This window comes from Copadichromis virginalis, linkage group LG11, assembly GCF_057382275.1.
Source record: "Copadichromis virginalis isolate Kocher_CV1m ecotype Utaka linkage group LG11, C_Virginalis_male_GT1.1, whole genome shotgun sequence".
Classification (NCBI taxonomy): Eukaryota; Metazoa; Chordata; class Actinopteri; order Cichliformes; family Cichlidae; genus Copadichromis; species Copadichromis virginalis.
Genome location: NC_140628.1, coordinates 26,525,462 through 26,541,053, shown reverse-complemented (window position 1 = coordinate 26,541,053; position 15,592 = coordinate 26,525,462). Strand labels below are relative to the sequence as shown.

General features: G+C 42.0%; 1 protein-coding gene across 1 annotated transcript; it reads right to left on the bottom strand.

Annotated features, from left to right (window-relative positions):
- Positions 1 to 61: 61 nt before the first annotated feature.
- On the bottom strand, positions 62 to 15,431 carry vars1 (valyl-tRNA synthetase 1). Its single transcript, XM_085471719.1, has 29 exons — positions 15,297 to 15,431; positions 14,416 to 14,774; positions 14,189 to 14,332; positions 13,896 to 14,097; positions 13,694 to 13,809; positions 13,024 to 13,099; positions 11,487 to 11,587; positions 11,266 to 11,393; positions 11,012 to 11,176; positions 10,843 to 10,924; positions 10,633 to 10,752; positions 8,001 to 8,109; positions 7,728 to 7,907; positions 7,429 to 7,553; positions 7,194 to 7,297; positions 6,941 to 7,099; positions 6,355 to 6,445; positions 6,120 to 6,225; positions 5,581 to 5,651; positions 5,244 to 5,369; positions 5,053 to 5,157; positions 4,470 to 4,617; positions 3,961 to 4,088; positions 3,534 to 3,689; positions 3,218 to 3,442; positions 2,967 to 3,078; positions 811 to 986; positions 322 to 471; positions 62 to 238 (listed from the first exon to the last, which is right to left on the bottom strand). Exons 1-29 carry the CDS (start codon positions 15,427 to 15,429, stop codon positions 170 to 172), a joined length of 3,966 nt encoding a protein of 1,321 aa, XP_085327845.1. The 5' UTR covers positions 15,430 to 15,431; the 3' UTR covers positions 62 to 169.
- Between the last annotated feature and the right edge of the window lie 161 nt (positions 15,432 to 15,592).

Here is a 15,592-nt window from a genome sequence, read left to right as displayed (position 1 = left end):
ACTTTACAGATTTACAAGCGAGTTAGATTAATAGATTGCTTCACATCCCTGAAGACCGCTGTCTGGTACAAGAGTTTTATTGAGTATTGTCCATTATTCACTTGGGGGAAAAAAAAGAAAATTAACATGACATGAAAAAAAGCAGATTTTACATAAAGCTAAATAGGAATTAAATCATTTTCCTGAAGTTGTCCATGGCTTCTTTCACCTTCTCAAGCTCAATCTGGCTCTGTCGTAGCTGTGGAGAGAAAGAGGAAGTTTCTTATTTACAAGGAATTCTTACAACCTGAGAATCCTGTCGAGTCAATTTCCTTTTCCCACCTTCTCAGCATCCTGCTCCTGCACCTTCACCGGCACCTTCTCCTTGTAGTCATTCTTCCCCATCTTCTCTCTCAGTTTCTCCATCTGTTTCTCCAAATCCCCTTTCTTCGTCATCAGCTTAGCCACTTCCTTCTCCACATCAATGAGACCCTGTGGGGGGGAAAAGAAGTGAAAATGGGAATCGCAGCTAAAACTTGATCCTGTTATTTTTGCTCTGCAATGGAGAAACTTAAAAAAAACAAAACACTGAACTGCCATTCAGGTGGAGCAAATTTAAAAATGGCATCCCTGATAGTATAAATGCATATCTACTCATATCTATCAGGCTATTCACAGGGGAATTCACCTAATTCAAAACTTGAAAAAAAGAAAACCTACATGTAAAACACTAGTGCATTCATAGTACAGGGGGTCTAAGATACACACACCTGATATAACAGACAGATGGAAGGATACAAACAGAACAGGGCAGATTATACTGGCCCTCACCTTGAGCATAAGGTTGACAGTACATCTGTCAGAAGCGATAGCCACAGCACAGCCTTCTGGGACAGGCTGGTTGGCTGTCAGAGGGATGACGGCCTGAGAATAAGACAAGGTCTGGATCTGCAGACTGTATTTCTGCACCAGGGACACAGTTGCAGAGTCTATGCACTGGAGGTAGCCTAAGAGAGGAAAATACAGATGGTAAAGGTTTCGAGCATCAGAACAGTGCATTCTTGATGAGCTATAACTCTGATTCAGTGCATACACATCCTCTACATACTGGTGTGCAGTTTAATTCATTTTAATGAAGCATATTTTATAATAACAACATATGGTATGTAAATGCTTTAACATATTTTCCAATATCTGTATGCCGAAGTTGAACTATAAAGTAGGAGAGGTTGGAAAATATTATGTAAAGTAGCTGAAAACTGCTTGTTAGACTCTAATCCTTTCTTTTAATAGCAAGTTTACTTCTTTAGAGAATCAGAAACTTTTCTTGGAGACTTCTAAAGTCTTCGTGTGTTTCAGGCCAAACTCTTGTTGCTATAGTCCACTCGATCTGTCACTACAGTTGCTCCCCTCTTTAGATCTTTAAATCATTGCTTGTCATAAAATGCAGCATTACTGCCATCAAATTCAAAACTATAGTGGAATAAAAATAGACTGCTCAAAAAAATAAAATAAGGGAACACTCGATCATCCCAGTATAACATAATATCCCTAAAATTTAAGTGGTATCAATCTGTCCAGTCAGAAATTACAAACCATACAGAATCATGTTCACCTGCTTTTGGTGCAAATGAAAGTTGCTGAAGAAGCAACAACAAGACAACCTCTGGAAAGGAAATGGTTCTCACAGGTGACGGCCACAGACCATTGCTCTCGCTCTATCCCTCCTGATTTTACTTGCTGCTGGTTGCATGAGTCACTGTCTACATCCCACTCAGGTTACTCAGTGAGTCCAGCTCCAGGATGGCCACATCCATACAAGAAGATTTACAGTGTCTCTCAGACAGACACCAGGGGACACGAGGAGAGCTGGGCAACTTGGCAGCAGGACCGGTATCTGGTCCATTGTGCAGCAGAGACAGAATGACCTCCAGCAGGTTATTCAAGCGCATGTTTCTAACCAAACAGTCAGAATCAGACTCTACGAGGGTGACAAGTGGGATCTGTGCTCACAGCCAAGCACCATGCAGCTCAACTGGCATCCTCCTAGGAAAACCAGAACTGGCAGGCTCGCCACTGGCATCCCGTTCTCTTCACAGATGATGTTGCAGGCAGAATAACATTTGCCACAGCATCTCCAGACTATTTCATGCTTGTCACGTGCTTAGTATGAACCTGCTTTCATCTGTGAAGAGAGCAGGGCGCCAGTAGTGGAGCTGCACAGAGCTGATTCGTGAGCACAAATCAGATCGCCAGATCAGGTGAATGTCGCCAGGTCCTCACATATTTTGTTTCTAACAGTTTGATCTGAAACGAGGATGTAAGTAGCCTGCTGGAGGTCATTCTGTAAGGGCTCTGGCAGTGCTCCTTGTCCCACAGAGAAGAACAGATAGCATAAGAGCCAGCTCTGCTAGTATCCCCAGGTATCACCTCCACACTGTTGAGACTGTGGTGGGGAAAGACAGCAAATCTTGTGATAACACGTATGAATGTACCGACCCGGATGAACAGGACTCAACGGGCTTCAGATACCGACTCGAGCTACCAGCAGTGACAAGGATACTAACAAAAAGCCGAACTACAGGAAACTCAACCAGGAGGGCAAAATTTTCTGTGGTCACCACCCCTCCTCCCAACTTTCTCTGTCTTTGTTGCCTCTCCAGTCCACCTGTTGTCACTTTCATCTGCACCAAACCATTGTGAAGTGAATTCTAAATGGTTTGTGCTTCCTAACTGGACAGATTAATATCCCAGAAGCTTAACTGGGACTGTAAGGTCAAGTGTTCCCTTAATTTTTCTGAGCAGTGTGCAAAAAGATTTCCATGTGAAGCTGGCAGGCTTGTGTGAACATGCTGAATTGAGCTAATTTCCAACTGTAAGTACAGCATTGAACAGACATGCTGGTTAATTTCCACATGAAAATAGATGAAATATGAACTAAAAATTATTTTTAGCATCACTTTTAAAATTTATTTTGTGTGTCTTACAGTCAGCTCTGGTCTTGGTTAGATTGTAGTCAGCCCTAAGCGATCGGATCGTCTTGACAATGGTCATTATGAACTCCATGTCGCGGTCCACCTCCTCACTGTTCCAGCAGAACTACAACAAATCACAGGGAAAAAATGTAATTGCAAAAAACACAAAACAGCACTCTCCACAAAAAAACTTTTTAAGGCTATTTGAGCATCAGTAAGATTCAGCACAAGCTGCCCCCCCCCCCCCCCCTTCTTTTTCTCACCTCTTCGGTGGTGGGATATGATGTGACGCAGATGCTGGGAGGATCGCTCTGAGGTTTTCTTCGTGGTAACCTCTGATAGAGCTCCTCAGTGACGAAGGGCATCAAGGGAGACAGCAGGCGTAGACCAACCTCTAGACAGGTGTAAAGGGTCTGTCTGCACACCAGGGCTTGTCTCTGGCTCGTGCTGTCTTCCTCTGCTTTACTGAATACTGGTTTCACACTTTCCTGGAAAACAAGAAGAGAAAAAGGAAAAGATAAGGAGGAAGTGGAACTTTCATGAGACTCTGGGCTGCTCAGTCGCCTACAAGATCCTTACCAGGTAGATGTCACAGAGCTCGTACAGCCAGAAGTTGTAGATGGCGGTGGTGATGGTTGGGAAGTCGTAGGCCTTGAAGCCGGCGTCACAGAGTGTAACAGCGGCGCTCAGCCTGGACAGAATCCACCTGTCAGATACGCTCTCCTCTCCAGATAACTGAGAGGATCGACAGAAGTGTAAAAAAGAAAAAAAAAGAGAGATCTTTAGATTCAGGCAACACAACCCCGCACCAGGTATGTCCCAAATGTCAATGTGTGCAAATCTACGAATACAAATCATGGCAAACTAAGCCTCCAAACAAACACTGTTTTGTTTTGAAACAGAGATTTGGTCAAAATGTGTTACGCATCTAACTCGAGGAATATCAATAAGCATGGAACAGACTTTGTTTATGTTCTGTATCCTTCATCTGTTCCCTTGGTCTCACCTGGACTTTCTCTGATGGTACAAAGTTGTCTCCTAGAGTCTTCATGGCAAACTTCACAGCATTCCACAGTTTGTTGCAGAAGTGACGGTAGCCCAGGATGCGGTTGACATCCAGGTTGATATCCCTACCTGCGAGATTCAGAAATGAAGATTTCAGTAAATACCAAAGAACGACTCCAGTGGAAATCAAGCTGTATACTTGTTATACTTGTTAAAATGTGGTTTTCTATCTGCTAGAAGAATTATCATGAGTGAAAATGGCATTAGTGGCCATAGCTGTGGGTACTATAGCATTGGTCTGATGAAAGAAAAGGTGCAGATCTACACCAAAGTCATTTTCAGGCATAAAGGGATTCATTTACCTGAAACACTCATGAATGTCTACTTCTGATTGACAGAGATAAGCTTTATGGTTTGTAATTAATGTATATTAGTGAATTTCAAACACTGGTCATTAAAAGGAATCTAAGAAGGAAAACAGGACAAACAAGGAAGACGTAAAAAGTTCACCTTGGCTGGTGTAAGCACACAGAGCAAACCGGAGAGCATCTGTGCCACACTCTGGGATGCCATTTGGGTAGTCTGACTTCTGGCCCTGCTGCGCTCTCTCCACCTCCACAGGATCCAAGTTGCTGTCCATCAGCTGGGCATGAAGACCCTAGAGGATGGAGAGTAAGAGGACGAGGGAGGTTTTCAACAATTTTCTCTTTTCATCTTCAGAATACGAGACCTCCTTCGACTGCCTGATGTTTAAACTGGCCAGGGAGGAAAGGACCTTCAGAGGGAAAACATTCAGGGTTAAGCTTAGTTTACAAGTCCTTCAGTGCCCTCTAGAGGACAGGTCCGTTTCATCTGACTGAACAATTTCCCCGCAGCTGGTGAAGAGATTGATGGACTCAATAAAAGCTTGTTGGAAGCAGAAAGAGGTGCTTAATAAAGTTTATATAAGAGTAAGGGCCTCAAGGGACCCATAAGAGCATGGTGACTATGTAAAAGACAACCCAAACAGATGGGAGAAAAGAGTATGTATATTTATGTTTGCCTAAGTGTTTGTGTGTATCTGAGCGTGGATTAAAGGCTGATTAGGCTTTACCTCCAGGGAGATCCCTGTAATGACGTCTAGAGGGTCGATAACGTTGCCCAGAGACTTGCTCATCTTCCTTCCGTGAGCATCACGTACCACTGCATGCAGATAAACCTGAAAAATGAAACGAAAACATCAGTGAGTCATGTACTACAAATATCACATCCTGCTGTGTCAGTGTCGTGGGTGATTGGTCTCACCTCTTTGAAGGGCAGCTTGCCTGTCAGTTTGAGACCCATCATCACCATGCGGGCAACCCAGAAGAACAGGATGTCATGGCCCGTCTCCAACAAGGTGCCGGGGTAAAACACCTGCAGGTCCTCATTCTAGAACCAACGACAACAAACACATTGGGAAAAACACCGAATGATTAATATTTTAGGAGGGTTTTTTCTTTTATACTATGAAACCAGAAATCAGGTATTAAACATTTCCATGTTTCTCTTTTCTATTCTGCTTAAGGTATTCTTTCAGTCAACTGAAACAATGTGCCGTCTGTGTCAGCAGAAAGAAAGTCATTTAACCTCAGTGTTTTACCTCATTAGGCCAGCCGAAGATAGAAAAGGGGAAAATGCCAGACGAGAACCAAGTGTCCAGAACGTCCTCGTCTGAAACGCAGGAGCAAAAGTTATCTAATCTGCTCGTTCAGTGAGAGACTGAGATTACCGAAAAGCACCACTGAACGACACAGGAAATCATTCCTGCCTGTGGCCATCTCCCTGTACAACGCATCCACTTAACACACTGTTTGCTGCTACAACTACACATGTTTCTTTTCCAAATATTTATTTATAAGTGACTTATGTATGTATGTATGTATATATATGTATATATTGTACTATTCTTAGTTAGCGTATTGTCTGTCTTGTCTTAATGTTGGTTTAAAATGGAGCACTGTAACAAAAAATAATTTCCCCCAGGGATCAATAAAGTATTCTGATTCTGATTCTGATGAATATGGAGTAGAATTAATTAAATTAGGCAAATGTGTGTGTTGGCGCATTATGAAGTTATTAGATAACTTTACAATAATTGTGCTACGGAAAAGTGCCAAATTAAAAACAGCTAAATCTCACCCTGTCTGAGGGTAATTTTGTCTGCAGACACATTAAAGCGTTTCGCCGCCTTCTCCCTGGCCTCTTCCTCTGATCTCCCACTCACCCAGTAATGACCGTCCATGTCCTGCAGGCAAAAGAACAGAAGAAGAAATAAATCAGAGAAACAGACAATGACATGCACGATACGGATGCAGCTTTTATCTGTCATCTGAAGTCCTCCAGACCTTGACAACAAAAAGAGAAGTCATCTTACCTCTCCTGGTTTCACAGACGGATCGTTGACAGTGATGAAGTAAGCAGGAATACGGTGACCCCACCACAGCTGCCGAGAGATACACCAATCCCTGAAAAAGAAGACAGAGAGACGGATGTGAAAATGAACTCTGTGCACACTTTCTGATAATCATCTCCTTTCTAGACCTGAACCAATTTGTTCACTAATAGGTGAGGCGATGGCAGAAAATTAACTGGCATCAATTTTAATAATTGATAATGTAATATATTCTTTTTTTAATTAAACTTTCTCCGGTTCTGGCTCATCACTTTCTATTAACTGATTTCCTTTTTTCCTGTGTGATGAGAAATCAAATATCTTTGAGCTTAAACAAGCTTGTTTCTGAGAAAATTTCATCTGTTTTAAATAATATATTAATCAAATAGCCAAGGAAATATTCTGCCAATTAACTGATAACAAAAAGGTGTCAATTTCCTACACTGAAATTGACACCTTTTCTCAAGATTTCTGTTTAAATGCCTAAAACTGCAGAAACCAAAAGTGTCAAAATGCTTAAACTAAAAGCTTAAAACTAAAAAATAAACAATCAGGAAGCAGTATTTACTTAATGTTGTCCAGCCAGTTGAACCATGTTTTGAGATGGTGGTCAGGGATGATTTTGAGCCTGCCTTCTCTGACAGCATCAGCAGCCTCCTTGCCCATATCTCTGCAGTCCACATACCACTGGGGTTTCAGCAGCGGCTCCACAATGTCCTTGGAACGGCTGATAGGGAACACGCACAATGGGGCTTAAAGGAATACAGATAAAGGAAGCTCAAACAAAAACAACCCATGTCCAGCTTGTGCACAAATTTTACCTGCAAACTGGGACAACCATAGGGTTGTCTTTGATCTCTTTAAACTGGCCTCTGTCTTTGAGAGCCTGAAGCACTGCTTTCCTGGCCTCAAAACGCTTCATGCCCTGGGGAGGGAAGGACGAGTTAAAAATAAAAAATTCTGAAAAATAAGATAGCCTCATGAAGCAAACTATGAGAAAGCGTGACTTTAGTGTCACACACTGCAGGGGGGAAGGACGATAATGAGACACTATACCAAGAAGGGAGGAGGCACGTTAATGAGCAGGCCATTTTCATCCAAGATGTTGATGAAGGCCAGATTGTGTCTCTCTCCAACCTCGTAGTCATTATGGTCATGAGCCGGGGTGATTTTGACAGCGCCTGAACAGAAAATGGTGCAGAGAGACAGGCCAAGCAGAGAACAAGGGAAAAAAGAAAAAAAAGAACAATTGTAATGAGGCAAGTGGCTGGGCTTAACGACTTGTTATGATTACTTATTCTCGGCACACTGTAGACCTGCAGCTATGACATCTTTTTTCTGTACCCCAGGCCTACCTGTTCCAAAGCTCATGTCCACAAAGTCATCAAAGACTATGGGCATCTTGCGGTCACAGAAAGGATGAAGAACCATTTTTCCTTTCAGATGCTGATATCTGGCGTCGGCAGGGTGAACGGCTACTGCGGTGTCTCCAAGCATAGTCTCAATACGAGTCGTGGCCACGATCACCTCCTCATCTGAAGGACAAAGAAAGAACAAGGAGACCTGTATCGTAACAGCAGCACAAAGTGTCTTTGTTAACATTTTTTGCTTTCCATAAATTTACATACCAGATCCATCCACCTTGTAGGCAAAAGACACCAAGACCCCAAACTCGATTTTCTCCTTGTAACCAGGCACAGGCAAAAGAGTCCTGCCAGCGAGCTCCTTTTTATCCACCTGAAAGCCGAAAAATACATTTAATCAAGAGGGCACACAATGCCTGGCACTGCCAAAATGGCTCTGTTACCATTACAGCCTAATAACAGGGTTATCAGTGGAGCCTTTTTCAGGGTATTTATTCTGTGCATGCAGTCACACATTTATACAAAAAAGCCTAACAAAATAAGCAAGAGCCCTTAAATGCAAAAGTGTTTCATTTTGTATTCACACGAGCAGGAACTTGCATGAATTACCACATTACACAAAGTAAAGATACAATATCTCATCACAGTAAGTAGTACAAAGAATCGAAGAGTCTTTTTTCAATACTTCATATTTCAGACATAATTCTGTAGGTAATCTAAAGGTTTGTGCTGATATCCAGTCCTAGTAATCAGTGGGTGATATTACCTAATGTAACATTGCTTCATCAGTCTGTTAAAAGAATGCAACTCTATCATCGAGATGTGATTCGGTTTTATGCTAATGTTCCTCACGGCTTCATTAAGACATTCTCACATCATTATGAGAGCGAGCTGCAGTGCTCACGCCACATTTACCATATTTGGAAAGCACATCTAATGCCATGAAATGCACGAGCTCAGGGATATCATACCATAACACTTGTACTGTATTATGATGGTTAATTTGATCATTAAGAGACGCCACATCCAATATCTGGCTATGGAATAAACATCCATACACTCAAACTAATATTAAACTGTAGCTTAGAAATGGAGCAACAGTAACAAACTTCATCTCCTGTTAATACTGTTCATTGACTTTACTAATCAGGACTTCAGATGGATGAACTTTTATCTCTTTCCCCCATGACGACAACATTTGACAACCTTCCTAGTACCCTTAACAATTAGTCTGACACCTCATATATCAATAAAGATGTAGTTTGGCAACCGAGTAGCTGCATAGGTGGAGACCATCCTCACTATCTTCTGATGCAGAGCCAGTCATTTTGTTCTATAAGCAGGCGTGAAATATCACAGAACCTGCTCAGCTCAGGAAAGAGCTTCAAAGGTTACAAGGTAGTAGTAGCAGCCAATAAATGTGAAATGAGTGAGGGCGGGTCTGTGTACACCTGCATGTAAAGGCATGCTGATGGTGTCTTTGGGCTCTGTGTGATGTATCTGGACCTTGACATATATCATATAGTTTCATAAAGGAGCAGCTTTGAAGTTTCCTCTTTGTCACAGCCACAGATCGCCGGACTCACTCTTATGTGCGGTTACTAATTTGTTCTGACAAGTCAGTGCAGACCCCTGTTACTGTTCACCAGCCTGTTTTCTTCTGCTTCATCCACAACAGAGTAATTCACGACAGCCATTTCAAAAACTGGGCAGTCTGCTTTGTGCCTCCTCCTTGTTTGTTAGGGTTGCGTGTTGCCTGGTGTGAAAGATTAACTGCACCTAGAAGGGCTTTCATGTTCCTGACTGTTATTTTTTTGTTCTGTAACCTTTTTTGTCTGAGTCCAAGTTGAAAAACGTCCAGGAGAGCATCTTGCTTGCAGGCCTATTTTATTTTTTTGCAAAACAGTAAAACCTTTAACCCATACTCGATAACTTTGTTAACTCTCACTAAACCTCTTTCCGCCTGGTTAGTTATTATTGATCACCCTATTAAGTTGGGGTGGTATCATTTGTTTGGCATAAGTTTGATTTGAGCAGAGTGCACTAGACTTGGTACATTTTTTTCCTCAGGGTAACTGTTCATGGGGGAGTTCACAATATAATCATGTTTCAATGAGCTTAGCAAATCCACAAGATGCATGTGAGACAGCTCCATTTATATTCTTTATATACTTGTCTGTGAATGTCCATCCTAGTATGAGTACCACTGTAGATAGAGGTGGGACACGCCAGACACCCCCCAATGCAACATCACAATACTTAACTCACAATAGGATATTAGTGTGACTTCCAACATTTATCGATATGTTGAAGGTTAAAGTATGCAATTTATGACCCTTTTTTCAACTGTAAATTGCAGTCAGTCCAAGTCAGACTGCAACTGTTTACACAAAGCTCGCCTCCTATCAGACACCTGTGCAATTAGCTTGCGATCAAATATGGTTGTGCAACACCCTCAACCTCTTGGCAACCATTTAGTCATCACAAGTTGAAATCTGCCAGAATGTGAAATAATTCAATTTAACCTCCAGGTAGCCACCAATTTATTTGTAGATGTGTCACGTTTTTATTTGTGTGACTGAGCTTTTAGCTTGTCTTGAATTAGGAGGTAGTTTTGTCAGTTTACGGATGGTTTTTTTTTTTGGTTCAGCCGATTTAATCTAAGTTTTCTCGGCTAACATTACCTCAGGGTGTGGTGCACCCTGAGCACTGCTGTTCTTATCATTCCAAAAGTATTTTAAATATTTCATTAAACATCAATATTTGTTGTCCCTGTATTGATCCAATGTTGCCATGGAAAATATCTCAGTGTATCAATATCCCCCCACCTGCAGTTGTCTTGTGGTGAAAAAAGGTCCCGAAAATGAGACATACTGCTTAACGCAGAGTGACTTGCCTCTATGTCAGAGATGGCAGAGTTCAGTGTACAGGACCAGTTGACCAGCCTCTTGCTCCTGTAGATCACTCCCTCATCGTGCATGCGGATAAAGGCCTCTTGGACTGCATAGGAAAGTTTCTAGAGGAGCCCAGGTAAACAGAAAAATTTTATTTTTAACTATTATTGAACACAAAATTTCCCACACATCAAAGATTTTAGAAACCTTACAGGATCCATAGTGAAGCAAGCTCTGTCCCAGTCCAGGGAAGAGCCCAGTTTCTTCAGCTGATGGTAGATCCGGTCTCCCTTCCTACAAGGGATAAAAAGAAATATTGTGGTGTTTTTCCAATTTAAGATTGTTTAAATCTTCGCTTTTCCTGCTACTTCTTTTACTTACTCATTCTTCCATTTCCAGACTTCCCGGATAAAGTTTTCCCTGCCCAAGTCATGACGGCTCATGCCCTTCTCTCTCATCAGCTTTTTCTCCACCACCACCTGGGTCGCAATGCCAGCGTGGTCACAGCCCGGGTTCCACAGGGTGGTCTCACCTCGCATCCTGTGCCTGCACAGACCGGATGGGAGATTAGCTCAAACATATTAGCAGAGAGAAATTTCATCAGTTAACAAAAGAATTATAGTTTATTAAATTACCATCTGGTCAGACAGTCTTGGATGGCGTTGGTGAGGGCGTGACCCAGGTGAAGTGATCCTGTCACATTAGGTGGAGGGATGCACATCATGAAGATGCCCTTAGCATTTTCCTCACTAATACTCTTCCTCTACAGAATATAGTGACAGACAGGTTATTTGAAGCTAAAATTATCAATTAAAAATCTAATTCAGGACCATTTTTATAATATCTGAGGACTTACCCCATACTCGGGCTTGAAGAAGCCCTGCTTCTCCCACCACGGATACCAGGCAGCCTCCACATACTGAGGACTGTAGGAGTCAGGAAGTGGACTAACAACATCTGGCAGCAAAGGTGAGGAAAAAGTTCAGTAAAGCATCTAAAGCTCACTCAAGTGAAATGCTGAAAAAACTACTAATATCACAGCCTGAAAAGAAGGTGCACTTTTTTAAAACACGTCATCACTCAGTGAAATAATAAACCTCTAATGAATAAAAAAACCCTGCAAAACCCAGAAGGACTAAACGTAAAGGTCAACAAAGCACAATAATACACACATAATATACGATGAGAAGTATGAAGACACTTGGATGTTAAGCTTTCTAGCATACATACGAATATCAAATCCTGAAGCCTAGAATCTGTTCCCCTAAATCTAAAGAATACTGTGGTTGTCTAACCTATGTGTCTTTTATTTTACACAGCACCTAGTTGGTGAAATGTCCACATTTATCTAAAAACTAAAAACTGTGGCGTGACCACAGGCCTGAGCTACAAAGCAGGATTTGGTGCTTACTGAGGCAACTTTATTGTTAAACCTGGATTTTCTGGGTAATGACAGTGGTTAACTTGTGATGGGATGGCGCATCACCATGGTAACTTCTGCTGCAGATCCATCTTGTTATAAAGGAAGTTAAGTTCAATAGAGGGGGTCAATTGGTACAAAACTACCACCCACTGATCAATCAATTCTCCGGAATATAGTGGTACCATTAACGTGGACCTCGTGCCCAGACAGCAGGAGGGTCTATTTTATCCAGCTTTACTTCCTGCCTTTAAAAAGCCTTTACTGACATAGTGCAGACACACACACACACACACCTCTATAAACTAACTTGATTGACAGTGGGGAGTTTTAAATACTAGGCCACAGCTTAAATCATTTAATGTGCTTTTGGTATCAGACACGTCACACTTGTAATGCTTTTAGCCCACACTGTTTGAACTTTGCATATTTTTCAGATATTACAGTCTTTGTTGTTTTGCTGCCAACAGACCTGTCAGTGTTGTTTCCCCTTTCCTGCCCTACTCTCCTACTTTGCTCGTCAATTCCCTCTTTATCAGGTCCAGTCATTAATGACTGTTCTGCCTCTAACTAAAGGGCCTTGTTCTACCAGACCAAGCAGCTCTCCAGCATCTTCAGATCTCCACTTCCTTCTTTCTTTTTCTTTTAAGATGGAAGTACTGGTAGACTGTCTTTTGCAGTTTTATTTGTTGGTTTACTTTTTTACCTCATTAGTTTAGGGAGAGAAGCTCTTGGTCCTACAGCCCACTGACCCTAATTTGTTCCACTTTTTTTTGCCCGGCCATTTCCTCTGTTTTATTTTCTGTTTAAATTAAACAGCTTGAAACTTAGGTGTGGCATCCGCTTTACAGGTTGTGGTCACTAAGATAAGGTAACTTTAAAGTGCAAGCTTCAGGGAAGCTTGCCTGGAACACTAAGTTACGTGGAATGTGCTTACAGTACACAAATCAACTCAAGCATAGTGAACACTCACCTTTTTTTTCTCCAGCAGGGGTGGTGATGTTATATGTAATCACTCCCAATTCCTTCTTCTCAGGTTTGGCCTTTTTCTGAGAAAAAAAAAGCAGAAGAAAAAAAAACCACGAGAGACTTTGAAATAGTAATGTCTTCAGTGACTGAGTTACTATCAACTACAAATCAGATGGCTAGCTCAGAGTCACCCTTTCGAATTTTCATTTTCAAATTTTTGTGTTCTGTACATTCTGTTTTTCTTACAGGTGAGGCAGTTAGCGATAAATTGTACTCTGTCCTTTTATGACGTCTTCCCCTATCACCCTCCTCCCCCTTTTCCCCCATATCCTGCCTTAGACATTGTCATACTGTACACCACATACAATGTAATAACTGAAATGGCATGAACAGAAATGAAGAAATAAACAGATAAGCTCTGAACAAGAGCAGTCTATGGAGAATTTATACAGCTGATCACAGTGCATTGAGATCATAATTTTGACAGAACACAGCAGGACTAAAAATAGAAAAACAAGAAAGTGCTTGTATGAATTTAATATGTTATATAAATCACTTTCACTTTCAAGTAGAGTAGAAAAGCACTACATAAGAACAGATGATTTACCATGGATATTTGTGATTTTCAAAACTTCACAAATGAATTTCTCTTTGTACATGTTGCGTATTTATACCTCAGATGGCGGCTGTGTCTTTTTCTTTGCTTCCATTTCTTTCTTCTGTTGGAATTTTTCAAGCTTTTCTCTCTTCTTTGCTTCTTTCTTCAGCTGGGCCTCCGTCTTCGGTGGGCCTGAGAGAGGAAACATCACAATGGCATGAGATACTGTACATTACATTCTGCTAATACTTATCAAGTGATTCGTTGAAGTTCCTAACCGTTTGCTGGAGCGCCGGGAGAGTCAGCAGCAGGACTGCCATTAACAGCATTTGTAGCAGCATTTGTTTTTGGTGTGACTGGGACCATCTTTTCACAAAGAACGATCTCCCCCAGTACCTTCAGGAACTGTGGCTGATTAATGCAGGTCGTGAACCATCTGGTAACATTCGTTACAGCCTTCCTGTCTGATGGCTCCAATGCCTGAGTATTCATAAAAGCATAATAAAGCTCGTCTGTTCAGAAGCTATGCAGAAAAACCTGTTAGACAGAAAGTGTAGCGCAGCACACATACATATTTGAAGGGGAGTAAAACCGCTGTAGCTACAGCCATATCAGCCAGGGTAATGCTCTCTCCCACCAGGTAGGTTCTTGGTGCCAAAGCCTGATCGAGAACCTTAAGAACACGCATCAGCTCTGCACGGGAAGTCTGCTGGAGCTGAGAATGCACAAAGAGTAGGAGAATACATTTTTACATGAACAAATCAGACACACGTTCAGGTCCAAGAAAGCTTTAAATACCTTCTTATCCACTCCTGTCACCCCCATCAGAGGGAAGACCACAGCACACGACACTGGGGTGAGCTCATTGTCTGCAAAGCTGAGCCACTGCCACACCTGGCTCTGCTGCTTAGCATCCAGACCAGCCCTCTTTCCCTGAAAGGCTAAGTACCATGACACAGCAGTGGCCCCGCTCACTAGAGAGTCACCATCCCCAGCGGCGGCCAGCACCAGGGCTGGTCTGGAGCGGGCGTTCAGAGATGCAGGAGGGTCCTCTGTGATGATCTGCGGCCGGGAGGACGGTCCATATTCTGCAGCTAAGAGAGCCAGAAGGCTCCTGAAGTCATCAGGGTGAGGAGACACGTAGAGAGTGGTCATCTCTGGTGAAGACACATTCAGGTTGCATGAAGTAAGAGAGAAACATTCATTTTGTTGCTGTAATTGAGCATTTCCTTATCAGACTGGATGGGTGTGTTTGCTGGCAGAAACACTGCTATGCCAAACTTTATGCCACTCAAGGGGCATGTCCAGAAGGTGGGTTAAGTTTTTTTTTTTTTTTTAAAGCAAACTGTTTTAAACATATTTAATAAAATCAGCTTTAAGCATGTCACAGTGGGTATCAGATTAGCTTTAAAAAGGATAGGTATGCTAGCCCGTTAGCTCTTTGTTTCACTTTCTGCAGCTCTGAGCCGTGGCACCTGTCAGACTGATGAAAACTCATGCAAGCAGGCTAGTTAGCTTAAGCCAACGAGTCAAACTGAAAGAAGTTTTTCTTCAGCAGCTCCAGCGTGAACTTTAATAAACCTTTATTCAAGCTGCCACAACTTTAAATTCACCAGAAAGTAAGCGTCTAAGAAACCTGAGGCTTGCTATTAAAATGTTTTAAAGCGAGTCCTGCGTACCTTTGAATGAAACAGACAGAGACGTCAGCTCAGTTAGCACACACACACAGCCACATGAATGCCCGTCTGATGCAATGAAACTGCAACGAGTTCCGGGTTTCAGCCGTCGCTTCCGGCACAAAACGGAAGCCATGTTATCTACAACCCATTGACGAGAACAGATCAGCAACAACTACCACTGAAAGTATTTTAATCAGCGATCGGTGATTAGATTAGATTGCATTAGATTAGCAACGCCACTGTGTAAAGCTATTAAATTAAAAATTATAGAACCTGCATTTAAAAAGTCTTGTTAA

Excerpts from the sequence above, each read along its gene's own strand:
- vars1 (XM_085471719.1), bottom strand. The coding sequence starts at position 15,429 with ATGGCTTCCGTTTTGTGCCGGAAGCGACGGCTGAAACCCGGAACTCGT. Across the intron at positions 11,394-11,486 it reads TCTTCAAGCCCGAGTATGGG|AGGAAGAGTATTAGTGAGGA; the intron begins GTAAGTCCTCAG and ends TATATTCTGTAG. Across the intron at positions 4,618-5,052 it reads TTACAGGGATCTCCCTGGAG|GGTCTTCATGCCCAGCTGAT; the intron begins GTAAAGCCTAAT and ends TCCATCCTCTAG.